General features: G+C 39.5%; 1 protein-coding gene across 5 annotated transcripts in view; it reads right to left on the bottom strand.

The window, feature by feature from the left end:
* PRR14L (proline rich 14 like) overlaps positions 1–17,122 on the bottom strand; it is a 57,672-nt gene that overhangs the window by 8,788 nt on the left and 31,762 nt on the right. For 3 of the 5 annotated variants that reach the window (XM_077761546.1, XM_077761544.1, XM_077761548.1), the window contains 4 exons: positions 8,891–14,069; positions 4,871–4,942; positions 4,037–4,208; positions 3,099–3,205 (listed from right to left, as the gene is read on the bottom strand). In XM_077761546.1, coding sequence (XP_077617672.1) covers positions 3,099–3,205; positions 4,037–4,208; positions 4,871–4,942; positions 8,891–14,069 — 5,530 coding nt within the window. Of the gene's footprint in view, positions 1–829; positions 874–3,098; positions 3,206–4,036; positions 4,209–4,870; positions 4,943–8,890; positions 14,070–17,122 lie in introns of those variants that run through there. The other 2 variants (XM_077761547.1, XM_077761545.1) reach the window with 2 other exon arrangements.

Raw genomic sequence — 17,122 nt, 5'->3', positions numbered from 1 at the left:
AACATTGTTCTATTTAATTGGACTTTATATATATTATATATATATATATTTAAATGTTTATTTATTTTTGAGAGAGTAAAAGAGAGACAGACAGACAGACACAGAATCAGAGCAGGCTCCAGGCTCTGAGCTGTCAGTGCAGAGCTCGATGTGGGGCTCGAACCCATGAACCACGAGACTATGACCTGAAGTCAGAAGTGTAAACAACTGAGCCAGCCAGGTGCCCCTGACTTTATATATATACACACAGGACTATCAAACATTTGAAGATGAAGGGTGTAAAACCCACATACAAAAATTGTAAGTAATTTCCTAGTTAAAAGATAAACTTTTAACAAATTATATAAATATTTAATTCAATTATTTAATCCTTATTATTTCATCATATAAAATAATTTCTACTCCTGGATACTGCCATGCCAGTTGGTTTCACAATACACTTTTCTCCTACGTTAAATATTGAAGCAATCCTAAGATTTACACAAATTAATAGCTTTATTCCTGATTTTTTATGACTCTTAATTATTCTTACAAGTCCAATAACAGTTTGTTTCAAGGATGCATACACATTTACTGAGGCAATATCATGCTTTCTACCATACTCTTCACTTTGTAGTTTATTATTCTCGCTACACATTACACTGGTTTGTTACAAATTCAGTAATGAGAAACAGCATTATCAGGTTGTTTTAATAATGCATTTTTGTTAATTTTAATTTATTTAATTTTAATAATGCATATTTGTTACATATGATTTTAATTTTGACTTATGACTTTCACAAATCTATCTTATAAGATGTGTTCCATAATTTATTTCTCTATCAATGGTTTATATAATTTTCTTAAAGGTGCAAATCAACACATTTACTTGAGCTGGAAAACAAAAGATAGGAAGAATGATTTAGCTGATGGGCTTGAATAACAAAAATTGTTTTTGCCAACTAAGTTAATATGGGGTTGGGGAATGTGGAATGGGTGAAGGGGAGTAGGAGATACAGGCCTCCAGTTACGGAATAAATAAGTCACAAGAATAAAAGGTACAGCACAGGGAATTAAAGTCCATGGCACTATAATAGCACTATATAGTGACAGATGGTAGCTACACTTGTGGTGAGCAACAACATAACGTACAGACCTACTGAATCACTATGCTGTATACCTGAAACTAATGTAACATTGTGTCAAGTGTATATATTTGAAAAGTTTTTATTTATTTTGAGAGCGAGAGTGAGTGGGGGAGGGGCAGAGAAAGGGGAGAGAATCCCAAGCAGCTTCTACACTGCTAGTGCGAAGCCTGACTCAGGGCTCAAACTCATGAACCATGAGATCATGGTTCCAACTGATCCACCCAGGCAACTCCACTGTGTCAAGTATATTTAAACAAAAAGAAGAAAAAAAGTTAAATGTCAAGGCTTTTTTGATAAATATAATGCACTAAATCTATAACTTGAAGATTTTGACAAAAGAGTATCTGAATAAAGGCATTTTATCAAAATATATCTTAGGCAAAGGTTTAATTAAAAATCTTATTCAGCCCCTTTCACTATATTAGATTAAATAAAGTATCTCTAAGTGAAAGACTAATGTAAGATTATTAGGCATTTGACACTTACTGGTTAGATCTTTTTGGTGTACTGCCATACAATGAGATACTCGCTGCTTCAATGCCTTCACAGACCTATATGAGTCAGCACTTTTTAATCCTTTGCTTTCAAAAAAATTAGGTGATAAATCATTAAATATAATTTGTTGATAGATCATTGTGTGATTTTTTGGCATCACACTTGAAAGAAGTTCAAAGGACTGAATGTCATTACTGTATTAAAACTTTCTCCACTCCCAACTACATACTTATATGTAAAAGACTTTTTAGAAGTTAAATCTACATATAAATGCAAGATTCTGAATCCTATATCATTCACTAGTAATTAGTACTATTCAACCTGAGATATCTGAAATATTTTAAACATTTCTCTTATAAAGACTTGGTAGGATGATCAATAAAAGAACTGTAAGATAAAAATATATGAAGACAAAACCATGTGGGAAAACTGGAATATCAATTATGATCATAGTAACTATTGCATTTGTGCTGGTGAAGCAATACAATTGGTACCAGGACACATTTTTTTCCTTTTCCTTTTTTTTTTTAAATTAGGGGCTTGAATTTACAACCCTGAGATCAAGAGCTGCAGGCTCTACCACTGAGCCAGTCAGGTGCCCCCACATTTTTTACTCAATTGGACTGTACAGTAATCCTAAGTGTTGGGAATTCTTACTCACATTTTACAGATGTGTTCTTGACACTCAGGGAATTTCAGTAAATTACCCTGGGGTTACTTAAGGGACCACTGTTAGGATTCCATTTGCCAAAAAGACATGAAGGAGTGAAATCCGCCACAAGAAAATATAACTCTGGAGATCTTTCTAAAATATTTATAATTTCACAGTGTGTTTGTGTAGTATATATTACAGCAAATACATAATTTGGTAATTTTTTTCTTTCCACTTCTCTTTATAGGGTTAGCAATTATCTCTGTCATAAAAAATAAATCTTTAGAAGCCAAGTTTTTAAAGTTCATGATGTAGACCATAGCATGGATTTGGCATTTTCTTAAAAAAAAAAAAATTAAACTTCTTTCCCTCATGACCTTCAGGTCCCTCTTAAACTTTGTACATAGAATGCTGTGAGCTTGGGCTGTAGGGTCGGGAAAAACCTGTGCAAGAGGGAAACCACCTGTGCCATGACTGACACCATGGCCTAACACAGGTGTCATAACCACTCAGCCTCAGCACCCTCATCTAAACCTGGGGGTGACGATAGTGCTTACCTCCCAACACCACTGGGGGATGACCAGACTATCTATACAAAGGGACAGCATAATATCTGGCATAGTGAACTTGATAAAAATGATTAAGAATGCATTACAATATCCCTGGCACATAAATCTCTGGCCATATTACCAATTAATTCTTTTGGATAAATTCTTAGAAGTATGATAAACAGCTCAGAGTATATAACCATTTAAAGGCTCATTATATCGTGCCATACAATTTTCCAAAAACATGAACCTATGGGTATTACAGAAGGAACTCACCTTTTGGGTCGAGGAAGGCCCATGGGGGTAAGATTAGGGTCTGGTTTAGGAATGGTTTTCCGGATACGAATTTGTGAGACTTTCTTTGGTCTCTTCTCTGGCTCAGCCTATTTTTAACCGTTAAGAAGAAAGATGGTTAAGTTATAAAACATTTTAAACACATGAAGCCTCTTTTCTTGACACTCAAGATTTTGCTGCTTCAGTTTACAGATGACGCTAATAAGTAGTTTATGACAAATCTACCCTTACTCCCGCTAACAGTGTTTTCAGCAACTGCTCCCTTTATATTATTGGAAGAGAATCACCCACTCAGCTCAGATATTGAGATTAACAATATGAAAGCCTATCAACTGCTGGAGACAGAGAGAGTTTGCAAAACTGAAGAACATCATTGTTCACTCATCTTTTTTTTTTTTTTTAATTTTTTTTTTTTAATGTTTTATTTATTTCTAGGAGAGAGAGAGAGAGACAGCGTGAGCAGGGGAGGGTCAGAGAGAGAGGGAGACACAGACTCTGAAACAGGCTCCAGGCTCTGAGCTGGCAGTCAGCACAGAGCCCGACGCGGGGCTCGAACCCACGAACCGCGAGATCATGACCTGAGCGAAAGTCGGATGCTTAACCGACTAAGCCACCCGGGCGCCCCTGTTCACTCATCTTTGAATGCATGAAGCACCTCATTGGTCCAACTCACTCTCTAAACCCTGTTAAATGCTATCATGAAGAAAAAAGGATCTGGAAAACAATGCAGATTAAGAGACCCAGAGTAGCCTTTCTGTGGCCAAGGAGAAAAACTCCTGTCTTGGTAATCTCTAGCACTCAGCTGAAGGTAACAGTGATAAGCAAAGACACTTAGAGGCCTGTGTACCCATCATGTGATCTGTGGTCCTCAGTAGACACATCTAGTACCACTCCCAATTCTACCAGCACTTTATATTTACCTCCTTCTGTTCCGGAGGGCTGCTCTGTGGATGGGGGCATGCTGCTCCCACATCATCTAGCTCATCAAATCCAGGAACCGGGAACTCAGAGGCTGAAAGCAGGAGCTTGCTGACAGTTGAGTCTGTTACTAAGCAAGACTTTGGTACCAAGGCAGGGAATGGAGGCTCTAGTCTAGCACCACGGAGAGAAAAACAGAGAAGGAAAATATGAGATGGGTTTCACTTTCTACCTGGGCACTTTCAATTTCTTAACATCCGACTAAGGTTGAAGATCTTCTGTTTTTCCAGCAATGACATTTACAGTCAACCTGTTTTCTAGTTACTTCTGGACATAGCCTGTGTATACATGTATAAAAACTTACAAGAATAAAATCATTTTCAATGGTGTAGAGCAGTTTTATGAGGAAAAATGTAAAAAGACTTTTTGGAGGAAAAAGAAATTTAGTGAACTGAACAAATGGACTGTGCTCAGATGAGATCAACCCCACACAAGCAATGAAGTTAGCTGTACGATCAAGAAACAGATGGGGCGCCTGGGTGGCTCAGTCGGTTAGGCATCCGACTTTGGCTCAGGTCATGATCTCATGGTTGGTGACTTCGAGCCCCGCGTCAGGCTCTGTGTTAACAGCTAGCTCAGAGCCTGGAGCCTGTTTCAGATTCTGTGTCTCCCTCTCTCTCTGACCCTACCCTGCTCACGCTGCCTCTCTCTCTCTCTTTCTCTCTCTCAGAAATAGATAAAACATTAAAAAAAAAAAAAAAAGAAATAGCGTAGGGTGCCTAGGTGGCTCAGTCAGTTAAGCGTCCCTTATGTACCAGACACTACTGGATACTTACCTCATCTGACTGCCATTGGTGTTATAAGTAGCTTCCATGCCTGGAAGAGGCACATATGGTAACATGGTGTGGCTGAAGTGAAGCAAAAGTAGAGAAGCAATAGGTTAAGACAGTAGAACAACAGGAAGTTTTGATCCCACTATGTGTACTCAAAAGGTTTTGATGCCTTTGACAGCACATGATGTTCAATATGGCCCTTGGAAGATAAGAAATGTCATTCATTCAGAAAGAAGCACCCCCCTCCCCAACCTTGCAGTCATGAGAATTACATTTATGTGCCCATCACAGGAATGGAGGCAGGCAGACAGGAAGATTATTTTCTAACTTATATGGAAAGAAGGTAGAGAGAGAAATAAAGAAAGGACATTAAGAGAAAGAAGGGAATAAGAATGACTTGGTGTCTTATATCTTCTAATGAAGTTGTTGAATACATATATTAGAGATTTAAAAAATAATTTACAGATTAAAAAATCTTGTATTATTCATCTCTATATTAATACTATTTTTAGGGGTGCCTGGGTGGCTCAGTCGGTTGAGCATCTGACTTCAGCTTAGGTCATGATCTCATGGTTCGTGCGTTCGGGCCCCACATCGGGCTCGGTGCTGACAGCTAGCTCAGAGCCTGGAGCCTGTTTCAGATTCTGTATCTCCCTCTCTCTCTGACCCTCCCCAACTCATGCTGTCTCTGTCTCTCTCTCTCAGAAATAAATTAAAAAAAAATTTTTTTTTATTATTTTTAAAATTTTTAATATTTATTTTTGAAGGAGAGAGAAACAGAGCATGAACGGGGGAGGGAAAAGAAAGAGGGAGACACAGAATCTGAAGCAGGCTCCAGGCTCTGAGCTATCAGCACAGAGCCTGACACGGGGCTCAAACTCACAAACTGTGAGATTATAACCTGAGCTGAAGTTAGACGCCCAACCGACTGATCCACCCAGGTACCCCCCGAGATGAAACTTTTTTAAAGTTTATTTATTTTGAGAGAGCACAAGAGAGTAGGGGTGGGGGAGGAACAGAAAGAGGGGGAGAGAGAATCCCAAGCAGGCTCCGTGCAGTCAGTGCAGAGGCCAATTTAGGGCTCAAACTCATGAACTGTGAGATCATGATCTGAACTGAATCAAGAGTCACTTAACCGACTGGGCCACCCAGGTGCCCTAAAACTCTTTTCTTTAAAGCCAAGTTCCACATAAAACATGGTTATATAGAAGAAAACTATTAACAGGGTTAGCTCCTTTGTAATCAAGGTTTTATTTTTATTACTGAAGCAATGGTATTCGTCATTTATAGCTACATCAATACAAGATGTTGGAGAGGTTTTTTGTGCCTCTCAAAGTAAAACCTGCATCAGTTTCTACTGAATTTGGAACTCAGTACAGGTTTAATTAATGAGGCATTTGTAGGACTACCATAATACAATCCATATTCTCTTAGCAGATTTGCTCAAGGTCTAGAAAACACAGATAATTCAGATTTTTAGAATGTTTAGCACCAACTCAGGATTCCTTGAGGGGTGCTATTAAAGGAAAGAGGCAGGTTGGTATACTGGAAAACCAGCTGACCAAATCAGAAATCAGGAGACCCTGGGGCGAGATCTAGCTCAGCTGAAATACTAACCAGTTGGGTGATCTAGGTTAGAAAAAGCTATGTGTTTAGGCTCATCATCTATAAGAACAGCAAAAAGAGAAGCCAGTTCAACCTATATTATAGAGTGCAGAAAGTTCAAATAAGCAAATTCTATGGGGGGGGGGAGCAGGGGGCACCTGGCTACCTTTGTCAGTGGAATATGCGACTCTTGATCTTAGGGTCTGTGAGTTGGAGCCCCATGTTGGGTGTAGGTTACTTAAATATATAAAATTTCTAAAAAATTCTATGGAGGGCCTGGGTGGCTCAGTCATTAAGCATCTGATATCAGCTCAGGTCATGATCTCATGGTTTGTGAGTTTGAGTCCTACATCAGGTGAGCTTAAGCCCTGTTCTGAGTGAACTCATGCCCCAGTTCAGTGAGCATGAGCCCTGCTTCAGGTAAAATAAGAGCCCTGCTTTGGGTGAGCTCCTCTCCTCTCTCTCTCCCCCCCTCCATCCCTCCCTCTGCTCCTCCTGGGATTCTTTTTCTCTGTCTCTCGTTCACTTGTGCCCCCCCTCCAGCCAAATCTATGGAAACATAAATTAATTTAATATTTGTTAAGTCCTGCTTTCTGGGTTACCCAATTTATCATGCTTAACATTCTTTAAAAGTTTATTTATGGGGGGGGGAGCAAGCAAGCACAAGTGGGGAAAGAACAGAGAGAGAGGGAGAGAGAGGAGAAGAGAGAGGAGGAGGGGGGTGTGAGAGAGAGAGACAGACAGAGAAAGAGAGAATGGAATTCCAAGCAGGCTCTGCACTGTCAGTACAGACTTCGATGTAGGGCTCGAACTCACAAACCGTGAGATCATGACCTGAGCTGAAGTCAAGAGATGGATGCTTAATCTGCTGAGCCATGCAGTCATGTTTAACATTTCTAAAACGTATTTAGAAAAACAGCAAAGTTCTAAACTCAAAGCCACGGCATATAATGTTAAGGCACTTCTAGAGCCAACAAGGAGGAAAAGACCCTACAAACATCCCCACCCCCACATTCCACTTGAATTAAAATTTAAAAAAAAATAAATAAACAAAATACTAGGCACAAGTAGTTAGGGGGAGAGAAACTATTCCACACTGGGATACACAAAAATCAGGAGGGAAAGAATTCTGGAAGAAGTAAAAGAGCCAAAGGGCCATACACCTTCATAGGGTGAAATGAAGAACTAGTCTGTACTCTAACATCAGGCATGAACATAGTTTAAAGAAGGTAACATGATTTAAAGCTGCATGTCACACCCTGAGCAGAGAGATTATGAAATTATAGAGGCATACTGACAAACTAGACAAAATAAAAACAGTACACCCTCATTTAAAACAATTTGATTCAAATGTATTTTTTTGTGGCTGCATTATAAGAACATTTTTCTATTAACTATAGGATAAATACTTATAATAGCATTAGTCTTTCAATTTCAATCAGCCATGTTGAGGTTCTGGGGTGTTTTTCTGGAACCCGTTTTATTTTTTTAGGTTTCTGCTAAGATGCTCAGGGAACTTTGCAATATGTTGTCAGACAGCTTTACAGTGACACAGAATGATCCTTCATAAGAGGCTGCACAGGTACATAAGAACAAGGCCTCTCCCAGGCTGTTAGGAATTTTAAGGCTTTGTAGGTGTTAAAATTTTAAACTACAGCAATGATAAGGGACAATTTTTAAAAAATTAAGTTTGTTTATTCGAGGGATTACAAACAGGAAGAGTTATCTATTATATCTAAAGCATATCTTTAGGGATATAATTCAAGAATTTTTTCCCATTATTTCTAATAAGAAGGTAAAATGATATTGAAATTATTTTCAACTATTCTGTGGCCAAATGACTCTTCTCCCATTCACTTCAAATTCTATAAACTGTACAACTATAGTATGTAAATACCAATCTTTGAAGCCTTTCTGGTCCAGAGAGAAATCCAGAGGGTCGTGAACTAGATTTGGTGATACCTACATAATTACTTTATTTACTTAAAAAGTACTTATTCTGTGCCCTATTGATACACAAAACACTGAATTAGTGCTGACTATATATATTTTGTGAACAAGGTAACATTATAAAGCCATTATTTGTCACTATTTATAAGTCTTCTAACTTGTAATGGCGTTTGTTCTTTGCAAGGTGGGGGCAAGAATAAAAAGAAGAGATTCAAAAGAGTTGACAGTTTGCAGAATGAAACAGACAGAATAAAGAATGGTAAAAATACAGGAGTAGATTCTGCAGGAAAACTAGAGGGATCTACGCTTAAGAACTATGGCTCTATTTTCTCAGCATAGACTTGGAATGGTAAACAGAATATACAGACACAAAGACTCTAAATAGCCTTGCATTTCCAGCCCTCAACTTTCCCCAAAGGTTGGAAAGCAAACATGGGACATTTGCAAAGAACAGGAGTTGGATATTACCTGTTTGTGGTGCTCAGAGTTGGCTGCCGCTTGCTGTGAGTGGAATGCAGAGTAGAGATTTCAAAGGGGCAGGTAGAAGGCCCATGCTGGCTCCAAATGGATAGCACTCGGCCCACCGAGTAGGGCAGAGAACAGAAGACCTTGTCTGCTATGGAGGCTGGAGATCTTAACCCTTTTAAGCCCTGTGTAAATTGGGTCATGAAGAGCCTCTGCATTGTAGGCATGTGACTGGAGAAGCTCCGTTTTTTTGTCCAGATTCGGTAACATCCAGGAGAACAAAGTGCTAGAAGCGTGTGAAGGCCAAGGACAGAGCAGCTTGCTCTGTTCTGGACTATGGCGGTGCCTCCATAGTCTTGGAGAGGACCTGGAGGCTGTGAAGGAGCCTGGACATATGCCTGACCATGGGGGCCAGTGTCTTCCCTGAATGTGGCCATCCCAGGGCAACTGTGGGATAAGAAGAAAGAAAAGGTCCATTTGGGAGGTTGAGACAGGCACCTGGGCGCCTCTTCTAAGGCGAGCCTGGCTGGAGCACAGTGCTCAGGAAAAGTCCTTGGGGACTCAGTCATGCACTCAGAGCCTGATTTCATGTGAAAAGATACTGGGAAAATTTCGGAACCAAATAGCAGTGATGGCACCTTGTTGCTCAAATCTACGAAGCTCATTTTGATGGCTTCAAGAGAATAAAGTGTCAAGGGCTTACTGTTAGGCCTCTTATCCCATCCACTAGCTGCCAAATATGGATTCAGCTGTGTTGTATTGTAAGAAAATCCATCCAGAAACCTTTTATATCTGAGCCGCTTGTAGCTTTTAGCCACTGGAAGAAGTTCAGAGGAACATCGCCGATATCTTGGTTTCTGGGTCTTTGTGGCTGGAACCAGTCTGGAGGCAAGAATGGACAGCTTGTTGAGTAAGGCTGATTCTTTGGTAAGCTTCCTAACATTCAGGCTCCTCAAGGGATGGCACGGAGTCACCTTCTGCTTTGGTACGTGGCTAATTAAGCTCCTGGTTGGTACTGTTTCAGATTCCAATTGTGCGGGTGCAGACACAGCACATGAATTAAGAAACCTGTGTGCTTTTGTGGGGATGGTTTCAGAAGAACTCTTTAAAAAGACAGAACTTCTGATTTTACTTATATTTTTCCCAATGTTGACTTGCTCCTGATAAGAAATTTTCTTACATGTTCGATGGGGCTGCTTCTTTAAGGGAAGCACTCTTTTCTGATATGAAGTGTTCCCAAAGGCACCGTGTATTTCATCACATCCAGCAGAGTTGGGGTCTTGTGCTTTCTGAGGGGTGCCACTAAGGCAAGGATCTGTGCACGATGCCATGTCTGTTTTTAATGGATAGCACAAACTTTCCTCCTTTGGATTTTCCAGCTTTTGAAACTGTGCAGCAGTGCTGCCCTTGTCCAGCTTTGCTAGGGGGATTTCCTTCATCGTGGTGGACTCATCTTTGCAATCCTTAGTTTGGTTCTTATCTTGCATTTCATCTGACAACATATTCAATGTTTCACACCGTCCCAATATTGTGTGTGCTTCTTTCTGATGTACACATTCCTCTTCATTTTGCAACATGTAGTTCAAAGCCCTCTGGCTTTGTTGCTCTTCAGTATCACCAACCATCCTCTGAGATTTAGAGTGGGTCTGAGAAATCTCTCTCTGTTTATTATTGTGACCAGCTTCTCTGGTAATCCTCTCCTCAGACTCTTCCCTGACAGTTAAATAACCCAGGGGTCCCCTCTGATGTTCTTCAGTTTCTTCTCCTTTCAACTTAGTTTCTGTTTCCATTGTCAAAGGCAAATTTTGCATACTGCTGTCTATTCTGATTCCTTTACTAGAATTACTCTCATCCCCTGGTGCTCCTTTGTTTGCCTCAAGCAGGACTGTGCAGTGCTCTACGTTTTCACAAAGGATTTTATCATCTTTTGGTTTAAAAAGATTTTTCAGCTCAGTTTCTCCACTATTAACGTTACTTTCTGAATTTTCTTGAGAAAACAGATACAAAGGCATTGTCTCAACAGATTTCAGGCTCACTATGGGAACAGGGTTCTCATCTGGGCATCCAGAAGACAGTAACTCTTCTGAGGAAATTCTGAAGGTATTTTCCTTATCAAACTCAGAATTTATTTTCAGTCTTGATCCTTCAATTATTCCTTGTGTTTCTTTCTGGGATGCTTCTTTAATTTGCTGTTCATGACGAATATAATCTAAGGACACACTTATACTATTCAATGTTTTTGTATTTGGTTGATGACCTGCAATAGACTCTATCTCATTGGCACAAGAGTCGGGACACATTTCCACTTCACAACCTTTTAATGATCTGCATACTTTCTTTTCACATGATTTTTTAATTTCCAGAGGCTCTACTAAAGACGAAGTAGCATCTGGAAAATCTGAGTCCTGGTCCATCATTCCAATAAATGCAGCATCCAGTTCTCCTCTCTGAGGCAGAGTATTCACTGAGGTATCCTGTAACGTCAGTGTATCTTGTCCTGCACCACCAACAAGGGTACTAGATGCTTGTAAGTCCAAAACGCTTTCTGTAGACTGATTACTACAGTCTGTGTAAACAATGTCTACCATACCATCTGTGGACTCCTCACAACCAGAAATATGTCCAAAGTCTCCTTTCAAATCGCCTTTCTTTGAACTACCACTAGACAATGGGTTGTTACTGCCTGAACCAACTAACAGATCTTTTTGATTGTGGCTTATCTCTCTGTTAGGTTCTGTGACAGTCTCTCTCTCATCACCATGTAGTGTCTCCTTAGCTGGTTTATCTTCACTTCTGGATTCATCTGGTCTGTTCTGGTTACTCTGGGTATCAAGAACTTTATGATCAAGAGTTTCAATTGCTTGGCTCATGTTTCTGAAACTGGAGAACATAATCATAAGAGACTGGTCCAAAACTTTTTCAGGGCTTGGAATGTTTGCAGGTAAGTTTAGTTGTGGTGTGGAACAGTCAGAGATGTTATACTTGCAAAACACAGTCCCTTTTGGTATATCCCTTTCCTCTCTTTTCAGACCTTCCTCACAGGGTTGGGTATGACTGGTGGTGGGAATGGTTTTGTCTGAAGCTTCACTATTTAACATGCCTACTGCCAAACTGTTTCTGATCTTATTTCCTGGGAGGCTGCCTTTAGTTTCTCCCCCAGCAAGTTCATTTTCTTCCAATGTGTGACCCACTTTATGGGTGCTACTTTCCGAGGAGTCTTCTCTTCTTCGGGAGTGGTCACTGCTATGTTGAAATGCATCTTCACACTTGGTTATTAAAGAGTTTTCAACTTCTGGGATGATACGGATGGACTCAAATGCAGCACAAGCAGAACACATGCTCTTTTCTGGTGCGTTTTTATTTACACAATGACAGCTAGAGAGATCCTGAGACTGAACACTTCGACATTCCATAGCAGAGACCTCTTGAGGTAAGGCTGCTGCTTCTTTCTTACTTGAGAGAAGGCTGGAATGTAGATCTACAATTCCTGAATCAGCCATTTTGTCTTTTCTTTCTAGGCTTCCTGGTTTGATGTTTAAGGTGGGATTGTTTGAAGAGGCACCACAGGTTCTGTCACCTGATGGAGAGATGTCTTTCATTTTTGTTTTGATGGGAATGGTCTGGGTGTCAGCAATGACATCTGCTCCATCCTCTAATGGAGGGTGATGGCTCTGTTGGGAATCCTCGCTTGTTGCTAAAGGCATCTCTTTGTTAGCTGGCAACTTTGCGTGGTCTTGAGAATTAAGGGGCACTTGATTTAAAGCACATTCATTTTCTATTCTGTTTATAACCAGTTCATTGGTATGAGGAAGTTCATTCATCTCACAGGCAGTGTTCTGCTTATCTAAATGTGAACTACCATCCAGTGGGGTCTGTATAGCTTGCTCTGACTCAGGTCTGTAATCAAATTCTAGGGATAGTGGTAACTGAGCAATATCTTTCTTGGGTTTTGATACCTCATCCATAGGACTTATCTGGTCCTCTGGCATTAAACTCACAAGGGATTTTCTTTCATTCAGAAATTTATTATATGATGCTTCATTTAACCGGGTGTTGCCTTCCAGATTTTCCTGGGTGCAGACTAAGGAGTTAGAGTCTTTACTGTAAATCTTTTCAGTTACCATATTGGGCTCTATAGTGGTTGTCGGTTCTGGCTCTTCAATCTGCATTAAGGAGGAAAAACTGCTCTCTTCAGAGTGTCTGCCTGGATGGCTCCTATCAGCAGAAGTTTCTCTATGGTCCTCATGGTTTGTCAAGCCACCTTGAGTGTCTAAAGTGATTTTTAAATCATTTTTTTTTAACATTACTTCTGTGGCTTCGGTAAAAGAATCGGGCACTAAAGAATCAGGGCTGTCCATACGGATACTGCCTTGAATGCAACAGTTACCATGAATATTCACTTCTGGGGAGGCAACAGTCTCTTTCTCACTAGGACAATGACCATTAGCATCCTCTTCTGGTTGCCTGGCATTAACAAGAAAGAGTTCCCCTCTTTTACTCCTGAGGTTCAAAAACTGTTCATTTTCTCTTCTAGTAGCCAAGTTCTTGCCTTGATCACTCCCATCAAAACAGGAATTGTCTATCTTCTTAGCAGATCCTTTCAGCAAGCCATCACCTTCAAAGCCACATGTTTCTAAGCATGTTGTTTTGGATTCTGGACCGGACAAACTTGATGAGAAATATGAAATGTCAGAATTTTTTTCTAAGGGTTCTACGAAAACTACATTTCTTGTGGCCTTGGAACTGCCATGGGCAAAACTGTGGTTTTCATTATGGTGGCCAAGAATCTGTTGGTGATTGTCATCTGCTTCACAGACAAGGTTTAACTCTTCCTTTTCATTGTCCACTTTGGAAATGGCACTGTTCCCTGGTAATAATGACAACCAAGAAGGACAAGTTTTTAATTCTTCACATTCTTTTTCTTTAGAAGATGCTTCTGTTAATCCAGGGTCCACCAAGGTTAAAGGCTCTAGGGAAACTAATGTGCTGGTTTCTGAAACCTTGCCACTGGTCATGATTTTGTCTACTTCTGGGTATTCGCTGCACCCAGCTGAGAGACCTTTACTCACATTGCCATTCTTGTGTCCTTCATTATAATCCGCCTTAGTCCCATTGACCTTCATACCTTGTACTTCTTCAGTATATATAAGCAGAGTTCCAGTTGTAATTTGTACATTTCCGTCTGCCCAAGAGAAATAAATCCAAATAAGTGTGTAATCATAAAAATAAATCATGTGGTACATAACTTCATTAATTTAATCATGCAACCAACAGCGACAAAAAAGACCCAACTCAAAAAGCAAATTACAAAGTCAGTTCACCGTACCATTGGTTTTGTTCTTTTATGCAAAATATGACATAGGGCCAAGAGTGTACTTGGCAGAAAATAGCTAATTTTGAACTAACACTCTTCTCTTAGTATTACTTATTTAAACGTATTTACATACTTTAATAATTAAATACAATATGGAGACATATACATAATCCAGAGTCCTAAGAAGCTTCCATTCTAAAACATTAATAAAGTGGACACACAATAATAGCTTATATTATTCAATGACTATCTTATTACTTGAATAATACTAAATTAATCATAAATTACCTCCTTGAAAAAGAACAGTTATACATAAAACCTATGTTAAAGAGATTAATACGTAAGTTGAGTATTAGTTTTGAACCAAATTACTTACAGTAACTGCTTCCCTACAAGGCTGGTCATGAGCTGGTAATTACTGAAGCTGAATGACAGACATGTGGGTTTAGTATACTCTCCACTTCTCAATAAATTAAAAACTTTCTATTATGAAACATTAAAAAACAAACAAAAAACCTTTCTAAGAATGCAAATTCAATTCATAAAGAAGTTTTACTGTACAGTTTCTCTGAAATCCTAGATGTAAAATGCATTATGAAGTTCCCTAAACTTGTTAAACTACAAAAAAAATTTTTTTCCTTGTGCTTTTTAGAAAGCACACACACACACACACACACACAGAGTTATACATGTAAATATGTACATATGCATGCATACACATATATAACAAAAATACCTGCACTAAACAGATAAAGCTAAATGCAAATCAATCTTCAACTTAAAGAGCTAATTCTCATTAGAATATAAACTCCATGAGGGTAAGGGTCATGTTTATCTTGGTCTCTCCTTTTCCCAATTGCTCAGCATAATACCTGGTATATAATAGCACTCAAAAAATCTGTGGAATTAATAAATAAATACAGTTAGGTTAAACCAACAAACGCTATCACCATTGTCTTCCTAGAGCTTCCTTATCCATTTCCTAACTGATACTGACAGCAGCAATTCTGAGAGAAAGAAAAGGAACTCTAAAGGCAGGTGGGCTCTGTGATCTTACTTACCTCTCTGAGTCTCAGTTTCCTCCTTTGAAAAAGATGAGAAGTACACTTAACTCAAGTGCTACTCTGAGGATTAAATTAAATAACACATGTAAACCACCACCTGGTACAGTGCCTGCCATTTAAAGAAAAACTGCTCTTCCTTTGTTCTGCTTTCTTTCTTATCTTATTGGACCTGAGAATGGTTAAAATTATAAACTCAATAACGATGCTAGGACAGGACACAGTGTCTAAAAATATTTGGAGTTAGCAAATACTCAATGGATAAATGCATATTGGATTCCACAAGTCTGCACAGATTCCAAAAACATAAACAGCCTCGAAATCCTAATGCCCTACACGGTACTTGTCTTTTTGAAACCAGCCTACTTTCCACATCATAGCAGACAATTCTATCCTATTTATGACTTTCTAACTGCATTTACCCTAAATGGTTTAGTGTATCTCTTCCCCAGACACTATGGCATTCATTAAGCCATTTGTGTAAATTCTGGGCCTTCTACTCTGTTCCAGCACCATCTTAGTTGAATCCTTCATTATAACTTCTCAGGAAAACTGCAAAACTCTTGCCCCCTCTCCAAAGTGATAACTGTGCAAAGCCCTTATGGCAAGATTCTCCCTCAGAGCTCTTACCTGCTGAAAGAATACCTGTCCTAAACTTAGCTGAAAATCTTAGGGAGGGGGTAGGGGAACACTCATTTTCCAGGTGCTATAACACTGAAAGCTGGCTGGGGTACAGGGGTTGTGTACTGCTTGAAAACAAAAGGACTGCTTACTCTTTTACTTGATTGACTGATTGATTGATTGTTTGCGGGGGGCGGGGGGGAGAGGGCACGGACAGAGGATATGGGGCTTGAACTCACAAACTATGAGATCATGACCTGAGCTGAAGTCAAATGGTCAACCAATGGAGCCACCCAGGTACCCTTCTTTTACTTTTTTTTTTTTTAATCTGGAGATTTTTTTTTAAGTTTATTTATTTTGAGAGAGAGACAGAGAGACAGAGAGACAGATAGGCAGACAGTGGGACAGGGGCAAAGAAAGAGGGAGAAAGAGAATCCCAAGCAGGCTCTGTGCTGTCAGCGCAGAATCTGATGCGGGGCTTGAACTCATGAACCACACGATCATAACCTAAGCTGAAGTCAGACACTTAAATGACTGAGCCACTACTCAGGTACCTTCTTTTACTTGTTTTGTAATTAACCACATTGACTGAAATCTCAAAGCATTTTATTTCATCTTATTTTATGTATTTATTGACACACACAAAGACAGACAGGGGAGAGGCAGAGAGAGAGAGAATCTCAAGCAGGCTCCACATTGTCAGGGCAGAGCCGGATGTGGGGCTTGATTTCACAAACCACGAAATCATGACCTGAGCCAAAATCCAGTATCAGATGCTTAACTGGCTGAGCCATCCAGGCACCCACAGAAACAGGATCTTAAAGATCACTGTGAACCAAGTACCCAGCACTGACCTTGGCACATATCAGGTACCTGACAGATGTTGTCAGAATGAAGAATGAGAGGGTTAGGGAAGTTATTCAAAGTATTAGGTGTACTCTATCCAGAAACTTCACTTCTCAATATATATTTAAAAGAAATGAAATCACTATTCTGAAAAGATAGCTATACCCCCATGTATACTATGGCATTATTTACAGTGAGTGAGAGACATGGAAACAACCCTAAGTATCCACTGATGAATGAATGGATAAAGAAAATATGGCTCATTTAAAAAAAAAAAAAGTACTTAGATATTCTGGAGGGCAAAACACGTATTCTGTGAGGTATGGGCCCATCTTAGAATCACAGGCATTTCATGACCTCAGCTGAAGATCCTAGACTTGTAGTTTTATAACC

This window comes from Crocuta crocuta, unplaced genomic scaffold, assembly GCF_008692635.1.
Source record: "Crocuta crocuta isolate KB4526 unplaced genomic scaffold, BGI_CrCroc_1.0 scaffold348, whole genome shotgun sequence".
Taxonomy (NCBI): Eukaryota; Metazoa; Chordata; class Mammalia; order Carnivora; family Hyaenidae; genus Crocuta; species Crocuta crocuta.
This window is presented reverse-complemented; position numbering and strand designations above follow the sequence as displayed.